General features: G+C 53.5%; 1 protein-coding gene across 1 annotated transcript in view; it reads left to right on the forward strand.

Annotated features, from left to right (window-relative positions):
* The first annotated feature begins 10,509 nt into the window (after positions 1-10,509).
* The window catches only part of CSPG5 (chondroitin sulfate proteoglycan 5), a 36,280-nt gene continuing 20,052 nt past the window's right edge, over positions 10,510-26,737 (forward strand). The window contains exons 1-2 of the mRNA XM_065586713.1: positions 10,510-10,753; positions 12,323-13,988. Coding sequence (XP_065442785.1) covers positions 10,654-10,753; positions 12,323-13,988 — 1,766 coding nt within the window. The 5' untranslated portion in view covers positions 10,510-10,653. The remainder of the gene's footprint in view (positions 10,754-12,322; positions 13,989-26,737) is intronic.

The raw sequence follows: 26,737 nt of genomic DNA on the forward strand, positions 1-26,737 counted from the left end.
TGGTAAGTCAGTACCTGCTCCCCCTCCTGAGTGAGTACTTAGCCAATGCCCCAGTTTGGTGTTCAGGGAACCTGGGTGGCTGGAGGCGTCCTCTTCTGGACACGATGGGACAGTGCAGTGCCCTGTCCAAATGCCAACTGAGGAAATTGCCTTCCACGTTTTGAACATCCCCCTGCAGTTCCAAGTGGGCACACTGTTCTTTCACACCTCGCAAACTGCTGTGCAGTGTTTCCTGTGCACTGTGAAACAGAGGCCTTGTTCCAGCCCAGAGGTGGCTGCATTTCAGTGGCAGGTGAAGTGGCTGCTTTATAGAAGTCCTTCCACATAAGTGATATGTGATAAGTTGTTCTAATGGGATGAAATTAAACAAAGAAAAAAACACTCACACGTGGCAGTCTCTTGGTCTCCAAGGGAAGTGGTGGAAGCTCCATCCCTTTGGATATTTAAAATGACCAGTGGAGCATATACTGTAGAGAAAGATCCTGCACTGGCTCCAGGACTAGAGTGTCTATTGATTTGTATTTCTAGTCCAGTAATGCCTGGAGGCCACCGTCAGGGATCAGGGCCGCACTGTGCTAGGTGCGGTGCAAACGCATACAGCTGCTAGCAATGAGCACGCTAGAGGCCCTGTGCCGGGAACTCTTGCAGGGGGACTCGCAGGCTCCTGAACTCGCATCTTGTCTGGTTAGAGCAGGGGACTATGAGTCAGGACTCCTGGGTTCTCTTTCTCCCTTAACTTTCGGTGAGTCACTTAGGACCTGTCTACACTGCAGCGGGGAGCGAGCCGCCCAGCCTGGGCAGTCAGATGCGTGCCAGCAGGGCCCAAGGTAGCGTGCTAAAAATGGCAGTGTGAACATTGTCTCTGGCAGATACTCCAGCCAGCCACCTGAGCTCAGCCCAGGGGATCAGGTGGGCCTGGGAGCCCATGCTGCTGCAATGAGGGTAGGTCCATCAATGGCTATTAGCCAGGATGGGCAGGGCTGCAACCCCATGCTCTGGGAGTCCCTAGCCTCTGACTGCCAGAAACTGGCAGTGGGTGACAGGATGGATCACTCAATGATTGCCCTGTTCTGTTCGTTCCCTCTGAAGCACCTGGCGTTGGCCACTGTCAGAAGACAGGATACTGGGCTAGTGGACCATTGGTCCGAGCCGGTGTGGCCTTTCTTATGTTCTTAAGAGAGGAGGGGCCAGGAGAGAGGCGCACGGCAGAGAAAGCTGCTAACAGTGGGGTGTCCATGTAAGTGCCCCCCAGCCTGTGTCAGTGTCCCCCCGCCTCGCGGCTCCTGGGTGTGGCTACGCTCTGTGTTGGCAAGTGGGGAGAAGGAGGCATGTTGGAGTTTACTTCCGTCCCCTATGGATTGGGCCCAAAGTGCTCGGCCCAGCAGGCCCCAGGGGGAGCCGGAGAGATGGGGGTTCAATCCAGAAAGAGCGAGCACAGTGGGGTCATGGGGCATCCACCCCAGCCCCTGCAAGCACACAGCCCCCTTGGGGGAGGGCCAGGCACCATCTGGGTGATGGTCTCTCCCTTAGCCCCAGCTGTGCAGACTCACACACTGCCCTTACCCTTAGCACCGACACCAGCCAGGGAGCGGGGCTGGGCAGGATTGGCACCAGCACTGCCTTCGAGCTCTGCTGGGAGGAGGAGTGTCCCGTGCTGGGGCCAGCTGTGACCCCGCGTGCAGCCGACGGGTGGGTGACTGCAGAGATCCCATCAGCCAGGCCATACCCCCTGCTGCGCACCGCTCAATTTGCCCCAGGAGGAAGGAGGCAATTGCAACAACAGGTCAGTGAAACCGGACTCAATACTCATCAGTCCTCAGCTGAGCGTGCGGGGGAGGCCGAGGGACTGCCCCACTTCCAGGGAAAAGGCTCTTCCTCACCCACTTTCAGGGTTCATGCAACACACTCAGCTACGCACTGCACAGGGCAGAGCATGTGTGTGCACAGAGATACACACAGCTACGCACTGCACGGGGCAGAGCGTTCACATGTGCACGCAGAGACACAGCTACGCACTGCACGGGGCAAAGCATGTGTGTGCACAGAGATACACACAGCTGTGCACTGCAAGGGGCAGAGCGTTCACATGTGCACATACAGACACAGCTGTGCACTGCAAGGGGCAGAGCGTTCCCATGTGCACACTTAGACACAGCTACGCACCGTCCAGGTCAGAGCACGTGTGCGCACAGAGATACACACAGCTACACACTGTATGGGCAGTGCGTAAACACAAAGATATGAACTATGTGGGTCAGCGCATGTGTGCACACGTAGATACACACTACATGGGTCAGGGCACACATGCGTGCGCGCGCACACATTGTATGGGTCAGCGCATGCACACTATGCAGCTCACACGAACCCCGATATACTGTAGAGCTCACAGCTCACACGCAGATCAGAGCGGGCCTTCTGTGTGCACTTACACCCACCCCATGTCCGTCAGACTGTGCATGTTGCACACACACGGTGTGTTCCTTTTTCACACTTGCTATCTGGTCACCCTGCACACAGAGTCCTGTTCCCTCTGCCCCATGGGCTGGGATCCTGGTCAGCACAGGACTAGGAGACAGCTTGGGGAAACCCAGGAGCTGCAGGCAGTGCGGACGGTAGCGCTCTTCCCTCTGCATCACTATCGAGGCCGTGAGTTTTAAAACTGAGGCCCTGCCTGCTCCTACTCCGGGAAGCATGGAAAACAGTTCTGCCTTGTTTCTCATTTGCATTTGTCTGGCTTCAGCTTCCAACCATTGGTTCTTGTTATAGGCCAAAGAGCCTTTTAGTACCTGGTGGTGTTGCCCCAGGACGGTACTTGTTCTCTGTAATCTAGTCCCCCCTCGATCTCCTGGAGGATCAATGGAACAGAGAGAGCTCCTTAAATCCCTCACGGGAAGGCATTTCCCACAGTCCTGGAGTTATGTGGGCGGCTCTTCTCTGCACCCCTCTCCAGTTTTGTCCAGTAATGCCATAGATGGGGTGATACCACCTCCCTGCTGCTACCTGGTATCCCTCTGCTCAGCCGTCCAAGGATCTCCTTAGGCCTCTCAGCTGCAGCATCACACTGGGAGCTCCCATTCAGTTGGGGATCTACAGGGACCTCCCTCTGTCCTTTAAGAGTGTGGGATAATCTCCCCCCGCCTGACCTCCGCTTTCCGTTCTGAGATGTATGACGCTGCATTTGGCTGTATTCAAACGCATGTTGTTCAAATTAGCCCAGTTTACCCCCTGACCCTGTAGAACTGACCTCGCCCCTCCAGTGTTTACGGCCCCCACCAATTTGGATCATCTGCAAATGTTGCTAGCAGTGACTTTATATTTTCTTCCAGACAGGGGGAGGGATAGCTCAGTAGTTTGAGCATTGGCCTGTTAAAACCCAGCGTTGTGAGTTCAATCCTTGAGGGGGACACTTAAGGATCTGGGGCAAAGATCTACAGAGGGAGGGATAGCTCAGTGGTTTGAGCATTGGCCTGCTAAACCCAGGGTTGTGAGTTCAATCCTTGAGGGGGCCATTTAGGGAACTGGGGTTAAAAAAAAAAAAATCTGTCTGGGGATTGGCCCTGCTTTGAGCAGGGTATTGGACTAGATACCTCCTGAGGTCCCTTCCAACCCTGATATGATCATAGATAAAGATATCAACTAGCACCAGGCCTTTGGGATCCTGTGGATGCTGATTGACAATGCCTCTTTGCGATCTATCACTTAGCGGGGTTTTAATCCATTTCATGGGTTCCATTCACTTTGTATAGCGCTAATTTTTTTATTGGCGTATCAGATGGGACGAAGTCAAATGCCTCCGTGTACCCCGACGTCTGGGTATCAGTTCACTTACCTCTATCAGCCTGACGTGTGGCCTCATCTAAAAACAATATCACGACTGTCTGACAACACCTATTCTCCATAGAACCGCACTGGTTGGCGTTATTTGTGCTACCTGCCTTTAAGGCTCTCTGGTTGCATCACACAGCAATTTTTCCATGCTGTCCCATGGCGAAGCCAGGCGAACCAGCCGACGGTTATGCAGCGCAGCCCGTTGACCTTTTTTGAATAATGGCACAACCTTGACTCTGTACCAGGCCTCTGGAACTTCCCCCAGTGCACCAGGCCTGGCTGCGCAAGGACCCAGCTTTGCCCCCCGGAGGTTGGGCCCGTTTCCGTTCTGCAGGCAGCGAGCCCGACTCCGGTGGGACAGGTTCAGGGCTCAGTTCTGTACTGACTAGTGAGGCCTTGACTTCTATGGGAGCAGGAGGGGTGCAGGGGTGGAGACACACCCGTGCTCACACACACACACACACACACACACACACACACACACACATCTGCGCCACCACAAGCATGATCAGTCTTATACACGCCCACATGCATCCACACCACAAACTCACTCTTATACTTGTGCATACGTGCACACACGTGCACACATGGTCGGTGGTTCAGCTCCCAGCTGGCTTAGATCTAATGGCTCCTAACACCGCAGGGTGAGGTTTGCTCCCAGCACTACTCCCTTGGAGCCAGGGGAGTACCCCCAGGGACGACTGGCCCCAGACTCCCTTGTCCTGCTCCCCGGACCCTCTCTGCGTCTCGCCCTCTCTCCGATTGCTAAGCCAGTCACGACCCCACAGCTCCTTCCCTCTCCCCTCTGTTCTCCTCCTCAATCCAGACTCTGTACGGGCTCCCAGCAGCCCCCCTGCCCCTTCCTCCCGAGCGCGCTCCCTCCCCAGCCCCTTTCTTTTCCGGCTCAGGCCCATTCAGTCTGGCTATGTTGCAGTCTGGCATCCAGCCCCTCCCCCGCATTCTCTCCCCGCCGTGGGCCTGATCCTTCCACCGCAGCCTCTGAGCGAAGTCACTGGGGTTCAGGGGAGGGAAGGGGGAGAATCGGGCCCCTTGGTGTGTCATCATCTGCACATTGCTGCCTTGCTTCCCGTGGGGGTGTGGGCGGGGTGGAGTGTTGCAACCCTAGGAGAGACCGGTTAAAACTGCCCCCTCTCTGCCCCATGCCCAGCTTCTCCCCCGGGTCTGCCCCACTCTCTCATTCACACAACGCCCGCGGCTGCTGGGTAAGAGGTGAACGAGCCGGTGCACATGGATGCCCGGTCGAAGTCTGGGTGGGCTTGGGGCCAGGGCTTTGGCTCGACCCCTTCCTAAGCGAAGGCGCTGGCGTGACATGGGCCCAGCTGGGCTGAGTTGCACCAGCTGAGCACCCCCCCAGGGGCCTTGGCCAGAACTCCCAGCTGGGTTCGGGTTTGAACCCCGCGCTGCTCCCAGCGGGCAGGGAGGAGCCAGGTTTGCTTGGGCCCGGCTCTGCCCTGCGGGGGTCTCTGGACCATGCTGCCTTTGGCTGCACTGGGTGAGGGTGAGGGGCAGCCCCTCCTGCGGCCCAGCCCCTCCTCCTGCCAGGTGCTGCCCCCTCCTCAGCAGTCACTGCTGGAGCCCGGAGCTATGTGTGAGCTAAAGCCCACGAGCTGCTTGAGGAAGAAGCAGGATGCTTGGAAGACAGCTCCAGGCCTGGTGCTGAGCCCTTCTCTGCCGGACTCCACGGCCCGCGGCAGCCTCTCTCTGGACCGGTCTCCAGCACAGGAAACCCCCTTGATGCCCCCCTTCTGCATAGGACCCCCTGCAGGATCCCCCCCCCCCTCTGTATGAGAGCCCTGCCCGCCTGTAGCTGAAGACTGGGCGATTCTGCCTCAAAAGGACACTGAGGAGCACGGCAGGGAAAGCGCTGAGCCGGCTGCGTTCCTCAGGGCGACAGTTCAGCGGGGGGGGGGGGGGGGGGGGCTGTGCACCTGGATCTTACTTGTCAGCCTGGACGCTCACTGAGGGGAAAATCAGTTCTCCAGGAAACCTACCATCTGCCTGAGCCAGGCTCTCCATCTGCAGTGTCTCTCTGTATCTGTCTTACACCTCCCTTATCTATCTATCTATCCCCACACACCCCCTCTATCTCTCTATCTATCTCTCTATCTATCTATCCACACACACACACACACACACCCTCTCTCTCTCTCTATCCCCACACACCCCCCTCTCTATCTATCCCCACACACACCCTCTATCTCTCTATCTATCCCCACACACCCCATCTATCTATCTATCTATCTATCTATCTATCTATCTATCTATCTATCTATCTATCCCCACACACACCCCCTCTCTCTCTATCTATCCCCACACACACCCTCTCTCTCTCTCTCTCTCTATCTCTCTATCTATCCCCACACACCCCATCTATCTATCTATCCCCACACACCCCCTCTATCTATCTCTCTATCTATCCCCACACACCCCATCTATCTATCTATCTATCTATCTATCTATCTATCTATCTATCTATCTATCTATCCCCACACACACACTCTACCTATCTATCTTATCCCCATACATCCCCTCTATCTATCTATCTAATTTATCCCCATACACCCCCCCATCTCTCTCTCTCTCTATCTATCCCCACACACACCCTCTACCTATCTATCCAGCCCCCACTCCCCCCCCCCCCCACACACACACTATATCTATCCCTCCCGGAGGTCAGGCCTCCAGCTGGTATCAAATCAACCCAGCTCCACTGAACTCAGTGGAGTATCCTGATGTGCACTGGATGAGGCTCCGTCCCCATTGCGCTCTCTGTCTATCAACGCCTGCTTCCTGCTAGTTATGGCCTGGGCCCTTCTCTCACGTGAGGTGACTTGCACTCAAAGCCAGACCAAGGGAACCCAGGCGCCTGTGCACACTGCGGTGGGACCCTGTGGTGCATGGCCCTGCTCGCTGATTGGCGTTGTGGTGGGGGGGTTTCTCCCTCCTAAAGGGATGGGGGCAGTGGCATGGCCCCCTCCTGCAGGCACAGCAGCAAGGGTTCCCCCAACTCTGAAGAGGCAGGGTTGGCAGCAGGGGAGCCCCCAAGAGTTACTCCAGTGGATGGGCTGTGTCTATTTGGGAGGGAGTGAGTTGGGACCACTACACTCGTCTCCTGACCCACACAAACAGTCCTCTGCTGGGGTGGTGTTGGCTGGGCCCTCCAGAGCAGTGGGGCTGGGTGTTAACACTCCACTGAGATGTAGAGGGAAGTTCACCCTATTGTTTCAGGCTGTCTGCAGGTTCAGGCAGACACCATGGCATTGGTTGACTTCAGGTCACGTTTCCAAGCTTTTCTCCACAACCATGAGGACTAAAAACTTTTTTTGTTTTTTTTTTTAAGAAAACCAAGATTCTCACATCATCACATGACTCCAAGACCTGGTGCTAGGCATGGGCCAATTGTGTCTATGAATTAATCCAGTCTTGCTTGCATGGTGTCACCTGCCTGCTGCTCACTAATCCTGCCACCAGGACTATTTCTATCAAACAGGCACCATTTCTGATCAACACAGCTTGCCCTTTCTCGCCCTTCCATATGGAATTTCCTCCTCCAAACGACATCTGTCTGATAGGTTGAGGCCTGAATGTTGCCTATGACAGATTGGCAGCCTGATGTTTTGTAACCTGCCCGGACTAAGAAGTTATAATGCAGGCTGTAGAGTCATAATGGAGTAGCACTGAGATCTTCCCTTTTGTGTTGAGCCCTGATACCAGGGCCGGCTCCAGGCACCAGCCCAGCAAGCAGGTGCTTGGGGCGGCCAAGGGGAAGGGGCGGCACATCGGGCTCTTCACCGGCAATTCGGTGGCCAGTCCCTCTCGGAGGGAAGCACCTGCTGCCGAATTCCCGGCAAAGAAGAAAGTGGCGCGGTGGAGCTGCCGCCGGAGTGCCGCCGATCACAATTGCGATCACGGCTTTTTTGTTTGTTTGTTTTTTCCGCCGCTTGGGGCGGCAAAAACCCTGGAGCCGGTCCTGCCTGATACATTGCGAGGGGTTGGACCTTAAATCATGATTTAGAGAAAAGATATTTAGGGTCACTTTTAGGGTGTCAGAGGGGTAGCCGTGTTAGTCTGTATCAGCGAAACCAACGAGGAGTCCTTGTAGCACCTTAGAGACTAACACATTTATTTGGGCATAAGCTTTTGTGGGTTATAACCCACTTCATCAGGTGCGTGGACTGGAAAATACAGTAGCAGGTATATATACACTGTACATGAAAAGATGGGAGTTGCCGTACCAAGTGGGGGTCAGTGCTAATGAGACAATTAAATTAAAGTGGAATTACTCCTTGTCCCCTTCTGAGCCCTGTATACCTGCTCTGGATAACTAAGGCACTTTGCAGGCAGATGGATAAAAGAAATAGTGCCAGTAAATGTATTTAAATTCTCCAAATTGTTCCTAAGAATAGTCTGGTTGTGACACATGCGACATATAGGCTAGTGCTGGTTGAAAAAGTTTAGTGGAACAGTTTTCCACCAGAAAATGCAGTTGAATTGAAAGTGAAACATGTTGGGGGACCCTGTCACTTTTCATGAATTTTTTAGATGGCAGTGTTTTGAAATCAGTCATTTTGACGTTCTTGTTTCAATCATGTCAAAAGGGTTTTTGTCTCAATATGGGTTAAAAAACATTTTGTTTCAACTTGATCGTTTTTATTTTGTGTTGCCTTTTATAATATTAATTTTAACATATGTTATAATAATGCTTCAATGCTATTGAATGGAAATGTTTTAATCTTATTGAAATTAAGCTTTTCAATAGTTTTGAATAGACATTTTCTGGAACTTCCAATCTCTGGGAAATTTTGACTCCCCCCCCCCATTTGGACTGGGGAAAAAATTAAATTTGAAATGTTAGAATTTCCTGTGGGATGGGAATTCTATTTTCTGACCAGATCTAATATGCAGACTGCATGGAGCAGGGAGGGGTTGGAAGGTTTTATCAGCGCTCGTTTGGCATGATCCACATCCCTCTCTAGTCTTCTGGCTAAGATGTCCATCGATAAAACCTTTCTCTCATCTCACATGGGTTCTCGTGCGGATTGGCCCTTTATCCACTCGTGTGTCATGCTGCTTCGTAGCTCATTCTGGTGCATGTAGCTGACTTGGTGTGGGGAGATGGGATGGCTCTGTCTCCTTGTACACATGCAGGTTGCTCCTGTGTACTATTCCCCATATGATAGCTTACCTAGATTTCGCACTGCGCACATTAATGCTTTGTGTGTCTTGACGTTTCACTCGTCTGAATGCATGAGCTGCGCTCATACATTGATATGTGATGCCTCTGTGTGTATGTGTGTGTACAGCTCTGTATATGGGACGTGCTATGAAGCTGCATATGTCTGTCTCATTAGTCTCACTGCTCAGACACCTCCGTCTTATAGCCTTCTCTTGATATTACTGCTTTGTGTCTCTACAGGTCTCATCCGTCTGTTCTCTCCATACGTGCACATGTGGTAGATGTCTCTGTATCTCTGTCAGAGGTGTGCAGAGTCAGGGATTTTAAGGTCAGAAGGGATCATTAGGATAATCTAGTCTGATCTCCTGCACCACACAGGTCTCAGAATTTCACCAGTGATTCCTGCACCAAGCCCATAAACCTGCAGTGGAGCGACAGCATATTTTTGTGAGACTATCTATCTATCTATCTATCTATCTATCTATCTATCTATCTATCTATCTATCTATCTATCTATCTATCTATCTATCTATCTATCTATCTGTCTATCCCCATCCACCCCCTCTATCTATCTATCCCCATCCACCCCCTCTATCTGTCTGTCTATCCCCATCCACCCCCTCTATCTATCCCCATACACCCCCTCTATCTATCTATCTATCTATCTATCTATCTATCTATCTATCTCCATCCACCCCCTCTATCTATCTGTCTATCCCCATCCACCCCCTCTATCTATCTGTCTATCCCCATCCACCCCATCTATCTATTTATCCCCATACACCCCATCTATCTATCTATCTATCTATCTATCTATCTATCTATCTATCTATCTATCTCCACACACCCCCTCTATCTATCCCCATACACTCTATCTATCTATCTATCTATCTATCTATCTATCTATCTATCTATCTATCACCATACACCCTCTCTCTCTCTCCCCATACACCCCTGCATCCATCCATCCATCTAATCTCGGTGCAGGGGCGCTGGAACAATGTCTATGGGGGGGGGGGGGTGCTGAGAGCCATTGAACCAAACGGTGACCGCTGTGTACGATGGAAACCCCTTCCACCAGCACCCCCAGCTCTGTCTCCCGGGGCTTGGCCCCCCGCCTTGTTCTCTCCGATCCGCCCGCAGGCAGGGCTAGCCCGGTGCCCGCTCGCGGAGGCTGGGCATCGCCCTGTGCCTGCCGCTCTCCGCTCCGGTGCCCGGCGGGGTGTCTCTGGGCAGAGCTGCCCCCTCGCAGGCGGTGCGGACAGACAGCGCCCGGGGAGCGGGGCTGGGGGGGCTGCAGCCCGCATTGATCAGGGCGGGGAAGGGGGAGGCAGGGGCCGCGCTGGCCGCACCCCCCCGCCTCTCCCCCCTCCCCGGGCAGCAGCAGCCCAGCCGGCGTCAGCATTTACGTGCGGGCGCCGGGAGCCCAGGGCGGTGCAGCGGGCCGGGCTCCGCCAGTGCGGGCGGGCGCTGGAGCAGGGCAAGGCGGGGAGCCCGCCGGACCGGCCGCCCCCCACCCACCGCCGGCCGGGCCATGCGGCTGCTGCGCGTCGGGGGCTGAGCGCGGCGCCGTCGGGGTGGGCGGAGGAGAAGCGGCGAGGCGGGGGGGGGATTTCGCCAATGCCACGATGGGCAGCGCTGCCGGTGCCGCCGGGGGTCCCTGCCGGAGACCTGCCCTGCTGCTGACCCTCGCCCTGATCCTCGCCGCCGGCCCGGGGGCTGCTCCCGGTAGGTACCCGCGGGGGGTCTGGGGGTGCGTTTCATTTCGCGGGGATCCCCCCCCCCCTGCCTGCCCCGTCCTCAGCCTCGCTCCGTGCAGGGATGCGGCACATCCACGCGGGGCGGGGGGGGGAGCCCCCAGAATTGGAGACGAGATTGCAAACATCGATGTTTTGAACTGTAAAAAGGGGGGAGAATGTGGGGGGTCATCCCCCTTCCTCCCTGGTCATGATAGGGGGTCCCTCCTCCTTCGGCCATATTGTGTGTGTGTGGGGGGAAGAATGTGGGGGTCCCCCTTATCGGCCATGGGGCATGTGTGTGGGGGGGAAGAAGGTGGGGGTCCCCCTTATCGGCCATGTTGCATGTGTGACCTGTAGGATGGGGGGGGGGGATGCAGTAGAGGGAAATTGGGTCTGTACTGGGACGCATTTATGTCCTGAAGCCCCTCTTACCTTCTCCTCCACCCCCCAAAAAGAATCAGGGTCCTGGTTTATTTTGGAAGGATATATTTTTTCTTGTTATGCGCAGCAAGACACCCAGTCAGAGCCCCATCCCAGTGGAGCCATTTCCCCTGGGTCGTGGTGGAGCCTCCATCACCCAGGGCGGGATGTTTTTTCCTAGAAGACGGGCTCTAGGAATGATTTGGGGGAAGTTCTCTGGCCGGCACTGTGTTGCGGGGGGCTAGATGATCACAATGGTCCCTTCTGGCTTTAGAATCTGTGATACAGCTCACGTCTCCGAGACCCAGTGCCATTCGGTTGCAGGGGCCTTCAGCCTTGGGAAATAAGAAGAAAGTCCCTTCTGTCCCCTCCCTGCAGTGAAAACGGAGTGAGGAACACCATTATAATTGTGTATTTTTCAGTAGTAGCTGCATGAAAGGCGTGAATGGTCCCTATGATGACCACAGAATAGATAACAGCCAGGGGAGCAGAGATTAGACTGCTGCTTGCTTTCACCAGTCCTGCAAAGGTTCACATGCCGGGGTAACCCCACCAACATACACCCACTCCCCCAGTTCCTATTGGCTGCCTGTGCAGGGAGGGGATCTCCACTTCAGCAGGGTTATAGGGAGATGGGCAGGGAATTGGGGTTAGACTGGGGGGAACGCCCAGGCAGGAATGGAAAAATGAAGCCAGAGTGGGGAGGGGATGGAATTGGGAACAAACTTTCCCGTTTTATTCCCTGCAGCTGATGCTGCTTTACTACGCTTGAAATGTGTGGGGGGAAGCATGAATCAAAGAGAGAGAGAGAGAGCGTGTGTGAGTGGGAGAGTGAGTGTAGGAGAGAGATTGAGCACAGACGAGGGCTTAATTTAGCAAATGCAGACACTATTTTTACCGGGGTGTCTGTTGTGATGAAAACAATGATTTGTTTCAAAATGATGCCATGAACATTTGCCCGGGTGGCTGCTGGGCGGGGGGTGCCCTTTGGGCATGCAGAGGTGCTGGTTTTATTTGCGATGTACATGCAGAGCACAAACACACACACGTACAGCGGCATGTTCCTCCTTGTGATTTGCAGACCCGGCTTTAAAGCACTGCCTGACGCTTTTTCTTTCCTGTGTAATTTACCCTCTAGCGTCCAAAAGGCACCCAGGGCGCCAGAACACCACGGATGCGCCGGGGGCTGGCTGGGAGGCCCCCCCATCGCCCCCGGACAGTGGAAGGGAACAGGACCCCAAGAGCGGAGAGCTCCTGAGAAATGTCACTGGGGCAGGGGAAAATAGCTACACAATGGCGCCCTCGGAGGCAGCCGGAGTGAAGGAATTCGGGAGAAAGACACCTGCTGATCTCCCCGGGCTGGCAACAGAAGGCGTAGGCACGGCTGCTGCAGCTTCCGCGGACCAAGTCAGCGGCCTTCCTGGAGCAGGGATCTCTGTACGGTATTATCCCGGCGGGATTAGCGAGGAGAACAATGAATCGTCGCTCTGTTTGGGATGCCCCGGGGGGGTTGACAGCCAGAGTGCCTGGCCCCCGAAGCCTTTGTTGGCTAAGGACAATGAGGGGGCCATGGAAGCCTCGTCAGCCGTGACTAGTGTGGCTTGGCCTGTGAACGGAGAGGCCATTGTTTTGGCATTAAGTGACACAAAGGGAGCGCCGGAGAGCACGGCCCCTGTCCCCGAGAGCCAGGAGGAGGCCGGGAGCGGAGACCAGCCTGCCAGAGCCTCTCCGGGCGGCGTGTGGAACCCGGGAGCTTTCGTGGCACTCACGGTCACCCCGCCCACCTACCGGGTCCCCACAGAGATGGCGGGCACAGCCAGCTCGTCAGCGGGACCGGGCCTCAGCTCTGACTCAGCCGAGATGGACCTGCTGCTGGAGGCCTTCAGGGAAGTGGTGCTGCAGCCCCCCACCCCGGATGGCCATGCCCCTGAGCTGGGCACCCAGACGCAGAGCATCACAGGGCTGGCACAGGACTCTGCCCAGAAGGAGGAGCCCCTGGAGCTGTGGCTGGCGTCGTCCAGCAGCTCCCCGGCCCAGGGGGCTCTAGGCTACACTGATCTAACCTGGCTCAATACCGAAGTGTCCCCGGGGCCCCAGTTGGCCGTCACGCCCCCTGTCGACGCTCTCAAGACCCCCGAGCCTCCCTCAGCTCAGTCGGTCTCCGAGATCATTGACATCGACTACTACGACCTCTTTGGTGGGGAGAGCCAAGGCAGGGGTGGGGGCCTGGAGGGTTTCCCTGCCAGGGGCCCCGGGGGAGCAGACGCCCCCAAGAGGAAACTGGATGACAAGACGACGTCCTGGGCCATTCACGAGCTCTACGATGACTTCACACCCTTCGACGAGTCAGACTTCTACCCCACCACCTCCTTCTACACGGACGGGGATGAGGATGGTGAAGATGACGAGCTGGACGAGGAGGAAGAGGAGGAGGACGGGGGTGGTGGGCTGGCCACGGACCTGGAGGATGAAAACAACTCCAAGCTCCCTATCCCGGTCACGCCCAAGATCCAGACCACGGTGCAGGAGGCCGAGCCCACCAGCCGCCGCTATGTCATCCCCCCGCTGCAGACCTTCATCGTCTCTGGGGGTGGCGCCACCTCCAGACCTCGCCCGGCGGAGACCAGCCAGGACCTGAGCCAGTCGGCCGTGGCGTCAGGACCCGGGGGCGAGAACGGGACCGAGTGCAGGAGTGGCTACGTCCGGCATAACAACTCCTGCAAGTCTGTGTGTGACATCTTCCCCAGCTACTGCCACAACGGGGGCCAGTGCTACCTCGTGGAGGGCCTGGGCGCTTTCTGCAGGTAAGCACCCGCCCCTGGGCTGCAAGGAGGTGTCTGGGCCAGTCCTGAAAGGAGCTAGTGTGGCGGGAGGTCCGAAACTTGCCATGCAACTGTATTCCCTGGGGAGGGTCTCCCATGCAAACCGCGTCCCCCGAATAGCTCCCAGAACCAGGCGGTGCAGCGGCAGGTCGTGCAGTCAGGTTATGATCAGGGAGGGGGGCGGGATTTAACAGGCCAAGCTCAGGGGAGAATGGAAGCGTTTTCAACTGAGATTTGAAGGGAGGCAGGAAGAGGCTGTTACAGCGTGCAGAGGAGAAGAGATTAGTGTCTCCAATTCTCTAGATTTTGGACCAAAATACGGGACATAGTTCAAGACATGCTGGGCCAAACTGGGAGGCTGCATGGGCAGTATTCGCCCTCCTATAACTTAAGTATTCAAAGCTCCGGTTTATTAAATTATAGCGAGTGTTTTCCCCTGAAGCAAGCTCCCGTCGATTGCCGTCACCCTCCTGCGTTCTCAGAGAGGTAGATCGCGTTGGGTGGCTTGAGCCGGTTGATCAAAAGTTGAGAGAGGGAAGAGGCCGCAGCAAAAATGAGGCCTGCTTGGGACCAGCATGGCTCCCTCCAGTTAATATTCTCTCTGAGGAACGTAGAGACCATGGCATAGAGAGGCAGGTAGCATTTGATGGGAGAAAATATATGAAAGGTTTTAATTGCTGCTGTTGACTGAGCATGCTTGAGTCTGCTTCTGCTCCCTACCTAAGGTAGCCATTACCAGCCTGCCTGAACATCTCCCAGTCTCACAACCCCCCTGCGAGGTAGGGCAGTGCTGTTACCCCCATTGTACAGATGGGAAACTGAGACACAGAGTGAATAAGTGACTTGTCCAAGGAGACACTGGAAATCTGTGTCAGAGCAGGGAATGGAACGCCAGTTTCTCGAGTCCTAGACAAGGGTCCTAATCACTGGGCCATCCTTCCCCTCAGGCACTCGCGTGTAAATCTGGAGTAACTCCATTGTGAGATCTGAACCCCACTGCCTGCATATATTGATATGTTCCCATTGTGATGGAAGTTTTGACCCTTGGACGCTGGAGTGTGGAGATTGGAGTAGAGGGGGGCAAAGAGAAGGGAGATGCAATCACTGCAGTGCGAGGAGGGGAGGGCAGGGGTGTGGATGGCCTCTGAGGTGCAGTGGTCCGGGGGGAGGGGGGAGGACGGTACCTGCAGGAACAAAGTTGCAGATGACGCTAGGTAGTTTTGTAGACATGAGGTTATTTAATTTCCAGAGAGTTTTTGCATTTGATTCATTCTCCCTGAATGCACCGTGCCTCCCATCTCATGTGTGTAATGCAATGAAGCGCTGTGTACTGCCTCGTGCAGGGTGATGAATGCGCTGGGGGCTGCCATTACAGGCCCCTCCCAGGACAGCAGCTAGCATGGTTCTGCTCCCAGCGGGACGGGAGGTTAGATGATAGAACAGCCCAGTGGAAGTGCTCTTGTGTTACATTTCTATTGCATGGAGCGGGTTGTCCGGGGGGGTCCACGGGTGGGCGGAGTCATGAGTTAGCAGGGCTGCTGTCCCAGCTCACTGGCGGTGTCAGATAGGGGCTTCCTTTGAGGGAAGTCACAGGTGTCTTCTCTTCTCTTCCTTATTCCGTGTTCAGCACCGTGGCCTCTGAGCTCTTTCCGGTGGCGCAGTCAGCGACATGACCAACCTCTGTCCTGTGTGGTTTGCTCTCTCTCATCCTCTCCCGCAGCAGAGAATTGTGTATGCTGTGGAGTGTTTTGGCAGGGTGGTGTTCACACTGCTCTGTGTTTATATAGAGAAGGACTGGTCAGAGCAGGGTGACTGGTTGCCTGCCTCGCTGGGGAGAGGTTTGTGGTGGCCCTTAGTTGGTCCACACGCTCGGCCCAGCCCTGGCGTGAGCTCTGTCTCTCACACAGATGATCTGTGCCTGTTTGGTGCCTGAGGAGCAGAGCTGTCGAGCATGGCCCAAAATCCCAGCGCTTTAGGCTCTTTTAGATATGCTGGGCCCAGGCCAGGGAGCTCTTAGAAGATAAGGATTGGGACCTTGATCTAGGCTGGGAGGTTGTGTGGGGAGCCAGCGTGGTGTGTGGAGGATGGGTTCATAGATTCATACATTCCAAGGCCAAAAGGGACCACTGTGATCACCGAGTCTGACTTCCTGTATGCTACCGGCCAGCGAACTCCCCCCCGAATAATTCCTAGAGCAGATCTTTAGAAAACCCTCCAGTCTTGATTTAAAAACTGCCTCCACTTTTCCTCTATGTCAGCTCGGCCTTTTAGCCAGTACAGCCTTTGTCCTCTGTTGTGGGCTTGTGGCTTTTTGAGCATCTAGTAAAGTGTTCTCGAACTATTCCCAATTATCGTTCACATTTTGCTGGTTACATTCTTCCTCTCAGCTCATGATTGTTTTTGGCATTGTGACATTGGCCCTTTTGAAGCCCCACATGTGTATATGTCACTGGTTTGGACTTTATTCTGTTTGCGCATTATAAATGTGATCAAGTTGTGATCACTTGTACGTAAGCCACCATGAATTTTTAGTTCTGTGATCTGTTCCTCTTTATCTATCAAGATGAGGTCTAATATTGAATAGCCCTGTGTTGGACACAACACTTTTTGAGTTAGGGAATTGTCATCTATAATATTAATTAAGACATTCCAAGGATGTTTTGCACTCAAAACAGCCTATTGCCCTCAAATTGAAGTCCCCCTTGATCACGCAGCTTTTTAGACATTATAGACAGGTGTTTACAGATCCGGTCATCCTGTTCCCCGCTGGGATTTGATGGTCTGTAGCGGACACTAATACCCCACCTTGAGCGTGAGTTGTTAGGATGTAGATCCATAAACATTCAAGATCATTTTCTTCCTCGTTGTCAGCGACTTGGAAACAGGTAATGCCATTTTTCACACAGAGTGCCACTCCGCCTCCCCTTTTGCCCATTCGATCCTTCCAAAATTGGGTCTAACCATTGATTTTAACATTCCCGTCATGTGACTCATCCCACCAGGTTTCAGTGATACCAACTGGATCGAATTCATGCTCATAAATGAGCAATTCCAGTTCCGTGTGTCTGTTAAGCGGGCTGCTAGCATTGGTGTATAGGCAATTCAGGAATTTCCTCTCCTTTTGCTCCTTGATTCATTTTGTGCTGAGTGCCCAGATCTTCCCTCTTCTTCCCCTCCCCTTTTGTTATTAGTTTAAACCTCTCCTGACTACTCTAGCCAGCCTGTCCCCCAGGAGATTGGGGAGGCCTCCAAGCTATGCAGCCCCCTCTCCCCATAGAAGGTGGACCAATGTTTCCCCAAACCCGCCCCCCTGCCCCACTTGCCTAGCCTAGCCTGGGTGTGATGTGCTCGCAGGAGCCCGTGCCGCTGAGGAGATGCGCTGCGGCGTGCTGTGCCCAGGTTGCAGAGAGGATGGTACAGTTATAGCTGGTGGGAAAATCCCAATTAATAGACCATCCAGCCCAGCTCCCTGGAGCCGATACAGGACCATTCCCACCAGTCTCTTCTCCCATGTTGTGTCCTGTCCTGTCTGAAAGGACTCGAGTGATGGGGCTTCTCCCGCTCCCCATAGAGGAGTGTGAGATGATTCTTATTTCTCTTTGATTCCTGTCGCCCCTTATTGACCCCTAGTTATATGAATAGGATTGAACCTGTCTACCCCAGGACTGCCCTTGTGAGCCACCTGGACAGTGGAACCAGAGTACAATTCAGCTGCCCTCCTGCTGAAGTGGGTGCCCGCCCCCCAGCACACAGCACCCAGGCTCTGGTTGCGTGCCGGCCACCAGCTCAGTCATGGCTCCATCTGCAAGGCTGGCTTCTGTCTCTAAACTCCGAGATGGGGCTGGGCCCAAACTCTGGACCTAGACCCTCCCTGAGCCCTGGGGGAGCTCAGACCTGGAGCTCACCTTTGTGCCCATCTTGACTTTCGAGTGGACTGTATGGGACCTGCTTACCTGGGAAACTCACTTCCCACCTGTCCTGCAGAGAGGCTGAGCGGGGCGGGTCAGATCCTGCTGGGTCTAAACTCCCTAGGACAGGAACTGCATGTGATCTGGCCGGTGGGCGAGACAGAGGTCCCCTGGCTGCCTCTGCCCAACAAGGGTGTTTATTGCTTAGTTCTGAGTCCTCATGAGACGTCCAATGGGGGGCACCCCAGAGAAATCCCCTATTGGACCACCCTGAGCCCCTCTCTCTCTCCCCCAGGAATGGGGAGCCTGCGTTCACATGGTGTTTGCATTGGGCTCTCTGCACCGCCATGCTGGGTCGGAGCACGCTGGCCTCTGGTGACTCTAGATGTAGCAGATCATCTGTAGTCATAATCCTGGGAGAAAATATGGAGGTGTCTTTGAGTGGTGGTGGGGGTGATAAAGTCTCCAAGCCACAAGGTTGGGGTGACCCAGGACCCATGAGGGGCGGAGCCACATCCCGACCTCATGAACAGTATCACAGCCCACTGCCGCCTGCTCTCTACCCCTTTGGGCATTTTGCTCACGGCCAGGCCGATTTCTGCCTTCAGAAGCGGGTTAGTTACAACAGCTACCATGGGGTAGCAGCAGGTGCTTAGAGGATGTGCTTGAGCGCAGGGGAAATTGGGTGTCTGTCCGGGCTGTGGGAATACCCAGGAGGAATTTGTATTGTGCCATGTAAACCCTATCGGTCTGTCTGTCCATCCGTCTGTCCAGCCCCTCCCTCTCTATCGGTCGTTTTTGTATTAGCACCGATAACTGTGTGATCTGAGCACCACAGATCTAGGGCAAAAGCTGTCAATAATAATCCTTAACAGCACTCATTTAACTCCCTCTATCTCTATCACTTTCCCCTCCCTTTCTGTCTCTTGCCCTCTGCCTTTCCTTTCTCCCCATTCCCCCGTCTCAGCGCCTCTTTCAAGGTCTGATTTGAAGGGGATCGGCTATTATCTGCAGTCAGTAGCAGTATAACAATCGGTGTTTTCCTGGTGCGCCCGTTGCTGATGTTCTGCGGCACCTGGCTGGGGGGAATTTCCTTTCCCTTCCCTGCTTGGCTCCTGGCGTTCCGGAGTCACTGACCGTGATCCGTGCGGGCAGGAATCTCTCCAGGTGAGCCGCTGGAGCTCCGCCAGCCTATGGCTTGGTGGGGCTGGTCAGCGAGCGAAGGTGCCGGAGGCAGCGGGGCTGTTCGGGGTGGCACGCTACCTGTAGACAGCTCCTGGCCTCTCAGAGCTGGGTGTGTGACTGCTCTGGGTCCCCTCGCATCTGATAACACTGCTCTACAGCCAAAATGCTTCTGAAATAAATGTAGTCAAACTTTACTAATTCTGGGTCACTGAGAACGAAAATGATGCTTAAAATTGTTGATTGGCTCTAGTTTTCAAGATATGCTATTGGGTCAGTATATACGACCCTTGACTTGGGAATGGCGGAGGATAAGTGAGTTATAAAGGGAAGGGATCTCAATTTAAACCAGAAATGACTAAAATACATCTTTGACTGGATCTATGAATAAATCTATGACTGGGTTTGGACAGTACTTGCTTTTTAGGCAAAACAATGAATGATGCAATCTGAAGCTGGTATTGCGTCATACATGATACGAATTGCATCATGTTATTCCTAGAAGTCATGGATGATGCAATCATAACGAAGCTTACATCACTCTGCTGAACAAATTGCCCTATATCAGCTCTAGAAATCATACAGTGTCGTGCTCTCTTATTTGTCTGTGTTTGATTTTGCAAAGGGACACATTTCTGTTTAGCCAAAGTGAGCAGAGATGCCTCGTACTTGTGTGAACAGGGCAGATAACTTCTGCTATGTTTGTGGTGAAGTGACTTTTGCATCACAAAAGCACAGTATAACCACTATGGTTAACAAAGCCTATCACCTTTATTTTGGCTGCAAAATTGGAGATCAGGACAAGAGGTGGGCCCCACACATATGCTGCAACACTTGTGCAACAAATCTTCGCCAGTGGTTGAACAGGAAAAGGAAATCTATGCCTTTTGCAGTGCCAATGATTTGGAGAGAGCCAACAGATCATACCAGCAATTGTTACTTCTGCATGGTGCCTCCAGTTGGGAAAGGTGTGTCAAAGAAGAAAAAGTGGACTGTGCATTATCCAAACATTCCATCAGCTATACGCCCAGTACCTCACGGAGAAGGACTGCTGGTTCCTGATGCACCAGAATCATTCTCACTTGAGTCAGACGAGGAAGTGGAAGACAACGAAACTTCTGGTCCTGAACCATCAATGTCACAGGACCCACATTTTCTTCCATCCTCCTCCTCTGAACCACATCTCATAACACAAGGTGAACTGAATGACCTTGTCAGGGATTTGGAACTACCCAAGAGTAAGGCAGAGCTGTTGGGCTCCAGACTACAGCAGTGGAATCTGCTGGCAGGTGATGTTAGGGTTTCCATGTTCCGTGACCGTCAAAAGGATCTTGTCCCATTCTTCTTCATGGAAGGTGATCTTGTAGCCTGCAACATCATCGATGGTGTGATGGCAGCCCTCAACATCGTTCACGATCCAGATGAGTGGAGACTGTTCATTGATTCATCGAAGACGAGACTTAAAGCTGTTTTACTGCATAATGGCAATGTTTTGCCATCAATTCCAGGTGGCCATGCAGTCCATATGAAGGAAACCTATGACAACATGAAACAACTTTTGAGGTGCATAAACTATGACCAACATCAGTGGCAGCTTTGTGGTGATTTGAAGGTTGTTGCTCTCTTGCTTGGTCTGCAGACTGGATCCACAAAGTACTGCTGTTTTCTCTGCGAATGGGATAGTCGTGCAAGAGATTCCCACTACATCAAGAAAGATTGGCCACTCCGACAGTCATTGGAGCCTGGGAGGAAAAGTGTTCAGCATCCACCACTTGTTGAATCAAGGAAGATTTTGTTACCATCCTTACACATCAAGCTGGGTCTGATGAAGAACTTTGTCAAGGCCATTGACAAAACACAAGCAGCTTTCAAGTACCTCCATGGAAAATATCCAAGGTTAAGTGAAGCTAAGATAAAGGAAGGTGTCTTTGTTGGTCCTCAGATTCGTGAACTTCTTCGAGATGATGCATTTGACCATGCACTGCGTGGCAAGGAAAAGACGGCATGGAAAGCCTTCCAGTTAGTGGCAATAAATTTTCTCAGAAACAACAAGGCAGACAGCTACAGGTTGTTGGTGGAAACCCTCCTCAAGGCATACAAAAGCCTTGGTTGCAACATGTCACTAAAGATACATTTTTTGCACACTCATCTAGATTTTTTTCCACCGAACTGCGGAGCAGTGAGCGACGAGCACGGCGAGCGATTTCACCAGGACATTGCAACAACGGAGAAACGCTATCAGGGCAAATGGAGCCCATCAATGCTTGCAGACTATTGCTGGACAGTGACAAGAGATGCTCCATTTAATGAATACAAGAGACAAGCCAAGAAGCGCCGAGTAGACACTGAATAGGACTAAACTATGTACATAATAGTTTTTTGCCTTTTGTTTCATAATAAATTTTATTTATATAACCCTTTTGCTGATTTTTAAAGTGTTACATAAACAGGACAGGTGAAATATTATCACGTAAAGCAACCATAAACACATGAAAAGACCTAGGTTTACAATTTATGATTAAAACTCTACTATCTACACAATATACATAGACATAAAATGTAAAAACTTAAATATCTTAGAAACAGTAGCCAATCAGTTGTTTTAATTGTCATATTTGAATTCAGCACATCAAAATACATAATAAATAGCACATTTTATCTCTGAAGCAGACGACTTCTCAAAAATTGTAGACCAGTGTAACCACACGACTCCCTCTTCCCCCGACCCCACGGCCGCTGATATCCACCCAGCTCTGCTAGCCGGCTCCAGGGGGCTCCTTCTCCCCGTCCCCCACCCTATCTTTGCTTCTCCATGGCCTCTGCAGTCCCATCCCTCTGGGGAGCTGCAGTGTATGGCAGGGGGATGGGGCAGAAGGCCCCTCTCCCCCGTCAGGCCGCATCAGCCGGAAGGAGCAGCAATGGAAGGAGACGTCTGCTGGCGACTGGCCTTTTCCGCCCCTCTCCTGCTCCTCGCTCAGGCCCCAGGGACGACGCTCGCTTGGGGACTGAGCTGGACGCCGGGAAGGAGCTGGCGAGTGCTAAGCCCCAGAGCTCCTCTGCTCCCTTTGCCGCTCCCACAGCAGCCCCCCAGGAGCATGGATCCTGGCCCAGCCCCCTGTAGCTGGGGCAGCCGGTCCTATTGCTGCCTGGGTGCCCTTAGTAATCGAGAGGGCAGGCCAGGTCCTGAGTGCCGGCAGGGCGAGGATGGCGAGGGGGAAGGATTTCCCCATCCCTCCCTGCCCCCACAGCGCTGCCTGGGCTTAGCGGGGCAGGAATTAGGTCAGTGCCGCTCTGCTGAGACGCGCACTGCGATGCTCCCGTGTCTCTAATCGGCACTGGCAGATTGTGCTGCAGGAAAGCCAGGGCTGGCCGTTGATGGGCCACTGCCATATTCCCTGTGTGCACAGGAGGAGGCCATGCATGTAATGTACGCCATGTATCCCATGTGCACAGGGGGAGGCCATGTGTGTAAGGCAGGGGTCGGCAACCTTTGAGAAGTGGGGTGCCAAGTCTTCATTTATTTACTGTAATTTAAGGTTTTGCGTGCCAGGAATACATTTTACATTTTACATTTACAGGGGCGGACGGAACCCCAGACTGACAGCGGGCTGAGCGGGGCAGGCGGCAGGGACCCCGGCTGGCAGGGGCCAGTGGACGGAACCCCAGACTGGCAGTGGGCTGAGCGGGGCCGGCGGCAGGGACCCCGGCTGGCAGGGGCCAGCGGACGGAACCCCAGACCAGCAGCGGAGGCGACAGACAGCGGGTTGAGCTGCTCAGCCCGCTGCGGTCTGGGGTTCCGTCCACCGGCTCCTGCCAGCTGCGGTCCAGGCTGCTGGCCCCGCTCAGCCCACTGCCAGCCTGGGGTTCTGTCCATCCAGGCCGGCAGTGGGCTGAGTGGGGCCGGTGGCTGGGACACCGGCTGGCAGCAGAGTGCCACTAAAAATCAGCTCGCGTGCCACCTTTAGCACGCATGCCGCAGGTTGTTGACCCCTGATGTAATGTACTCCGTGTGCACAGGGGATGTGTAATGTATGCCATGTACAAAGCCACATATGTAACATACGACATATGTCCCATGTGCTAAGGGGGAGGCCATGTGTGAAAAAAAAAATTGTAACGGTCAGTATGTACCCCATGTGCATAAGGGAAGGCCACATGTACAAATGGCACGTACCCCATGTGCACTGGGAGGAGGACACGTGTGTAATGTACAGCATGTACCTGGTGCACAAGGGGAGGACAAGCATGCATCGTATGAAGCACACAATGTACATGTGCTCTGTGTGCAGACGTGAGAGGCCCCATTGTATATGAATTTAGAGACAAAGAGAATGGAATCTTATCTGGTGAATGTGAGTGGACCCCTGGGTAGAGGTGACTGGAGCGTGTGTTGGGTGACTCCCTGGGCAGACGTGATTGGACCCTGTACCAGGCTGAAGTGCTGGGTCACTGCCCTGGACGGATATGATCAGCCTGTCCCGAGCTGATGTGCTGGGTTGCTGCCCTGTGTGGACATAACTGGACTCTGTCCCAGGCAGACGTGCTGGGTCACTGCCCTGGGCGAACATTATTGGACCCCATCCCAGGCTGACATGTTGGGTCGCTGCCCTGAGTGGACATGTTTGGACCCTGTCCTGGGCTGATTGGACCCCCTCCTGGGCTTACGTGTTGGGTCACTGCCCTGGGTGGACATGATTGGACCCCGTCCTGGGCTGATTGGACCCCGTCCTGGGCTGATTGGACCCCGTCCTGGGCTGATATGCTGGGTCACTGCCCTGACTGGACATGGTTGGACCCCGTCCTGGGCTGATGTGCTGGGTCACTGCCTGACTGGACATGGTTGGACCCCGTCCTGGGCTGATGTGCTGGGTCACTGCCTGACTGGACATGGTTGGACCCCGTCCTGGCCTGATGTGCTGGGTCACTGCCTGACTGGACATGCAGCCTGTGCCTTAGGGGGTTGTGATTTATCAGGGGTGGGCCTTGGGCATGCCCTCATCCAGCACAGCGCTCTCCGAGGCGGAAGGACGGCCTAGTGGATTGGATGCCAGACGGGGCCTCAGGAGCCAGGGTTCGATTCCTAATTCAGCCAGAGACTCCCTGTGTCACTTCCTCCGCCCTGGGCCTCAGCTCCCTATGAAGTGGGGATGATGCTCCCCTCCCTCCCGGGGGGCAGCGAGGAGAAAATCCACTAACGAGCATGAGGGTCTCGGATGCTACACTGATGTGTAGCCAGATTAGGACCTGGACAGATGTGCCTGGGGAGTGGCAGGGGCGTCCCTGCCAGGGAAAGCTTCCCCTGCCCCCCCCCCCCACTAGATCAGAGGCGAGTCTGATTGGTCCCCGTGCGGCTGAGCGGGAGGAGGTTTGCCGCAGTGTGACCTGGGGCGTACAAGCAGGGGGCACAGCAGAGCTGATCTCCCAACAGCCCCAGGGAGATGTTTGACGTGTGTGGGGAGACTCGTAATGCGGGAGGATGTTGCCTGGGCTCCAGCCACAGGCTGTGCCCGCAGCATAGCCCAGCCCTATCTGTGGCAATCCTGGCTGGGCAACTCATTTTTTCAGCCCAGGTTAGTGTCCTGTTATAACTGCAGGTAGAAGCAACTCCTGCTACCTCAAACTCCAAAGCCACTGCATTGTGTTCCCAAACCTGGCTGTTTACTTATATAATTGCCATCACGGTTCCGAGCATCAGTGCCGTAATTCACAGAAAAGCTGCACCTCGTGAAACACAGCGTTGAGGCCGATAATAGAACACACTTGATCTCGTAGCCTGCCCCATGGGCTCAAGTGGAAGATGAGCCCCGGGGCCCGTGCAGAGGGGTTTGTTTCACCTACGCAGAAGAGCCAAACTGATTCCAGTTCCAGGTGAGAGCGAAGGGGAGAAACGGAGTGACCAAGGCCAGACTCCATAGGGGATGGAGAGCGGCTGCAGACCCATAGCGGAACCGACCTGGAGGGTCATGTACCGGAGCGGCTTCTCTCCTCTAGAACGCTGCTCTCGAATCCTACAGGCCAGGTTCCAGGCACTGCAGCTTGCAGGGAGGGTCACGCAGAGCCTAGGACTATTACTGTAGGATCCTATAGTATGTCGTCATTATCAGGGGCCTTCCCTGTTGTGATCAAAAAGTGGGTGTGTATGTGCATGCCGGGGTGGTAATTTGTTTAGGAGCATAGGACTAGACGGGATCTCCTGGGTCTCTGAGTCCAGTCATTTGTTTTCACAGGACACCTAGTCATAGGGTCCCGTACATGAACGTATCCATTTCAATAGTCCCACCAGTTCACATGCAGATAACTGGATTCGGACTTAGTCCACGAGTAGCCCCATTGAAGTCAATGGGACTTAAGAACATAAGAACAGCCATCCTGGGTCAGACCAAAGGTCCATCTAGTCTTCTGACAGTGGACAGTGCCAGATGCTTCAGAGGGAATGAACAGAACAGGGCAATTATTGAGGGATCCCTCCTCTGTCACCCACTCCCGGCTTCTGGCAGTCAGAGGTTTAGGGGCACCCAGAGCGTGGGATTCCATCTCTGACCATCTTGACTAATAGCCATTGATGGACCTGTCCTCCATGAACTTATCTAGTTCTTTTTTTAACCTTGTTCTACTTTTGGCCTTCACAACATGCCCTGGCATCGAGTTCCACAGGGTGACTGTGCGTTGTGTGAAGAAATACTTCCTCTTGTTTGTTTTAAACTTGCTGCCTATTAGTTTCATTGGGTGATCCCTGGTTCTGGTGTTATGCGAAGGGTTAAATAACATTTGCTTAGTCCCTTTCTTCGCAACATTCGTGATTGTATAGATCTCTGTCATATCCCCCCTTAGTCGTCTCCTTTTTTACGGTGAACCGTCCCAGTCTTTTTAATCTCTCTTCACATGGAAGCTGTTCCATACCCCTAATAATTTCTGTTGCCCTTCTCTGTCCTTTGTCCAGTTCTAATATGGTCTTTTTTGAGATGGGGCGACCAGAACTGCATGCAGTATTCAAAGTGTGGGCGTACCATAAATTTATATAGGGGCATTATATTTTCTGTCTTATTATCTATCCCTTTCTTAATGGTTCCTAACATTCTGTTAGCTTTTTTTGACTACCGCAGCACACTGAGCAGATGTTTTCAGAGAACTATCCACAATGACTCCAAGATCTCTTTGTTGAATGCTAACGGCTAATTTAGACTCCATCATTTTATATGTATAGTTGGGATTATATTTTCCAATGTGCATTACTTTGCATTTATCAACATTGAATATCATCTGCCATTTTCTTGCCAAATCACCCAGTTTTGTGAGATCCCTTTGTAACTCTTTGCAGAGTATGTTGAACAACACTGGTCCCTGGGGGACACCACTATTTACCTCTCTCCATTTATAACTGACCATTTATCCCTGCCCTTTGTTTCCTAACTTTTAACTAGTTATTTATTCATGAGAGGACCTTCCCTCTTTCCCCATGACTCCTTACTTAAGAGCCTTTGATGAGGGGCCTTGTCAAAGGCTTTCTAAAGGTCAAGTACACTATATCCACTGGATCCCCCTTGTCCACGTGTTTGTTTACCCCCTCCAAAAATTCCAATAGATTGGTGAGGCATGATTTCCCTTTATGAAAACAATGTTGACTCTTCCTCAACGTATCAT

This window comes from Chrysemys picta, chromosome 2 (genome assembly GCF_011386835.1).
Source record: "Chrysemys picta bellii isolate R12L10 chromosome 2, ASM1138683v2, whole genome shotgun sequence".
Lineage (NCBI taxonomy): Eukaryota > Metazoa > Chordata > Testudines > Emydidae > Chrysemys > Chrysemys picta.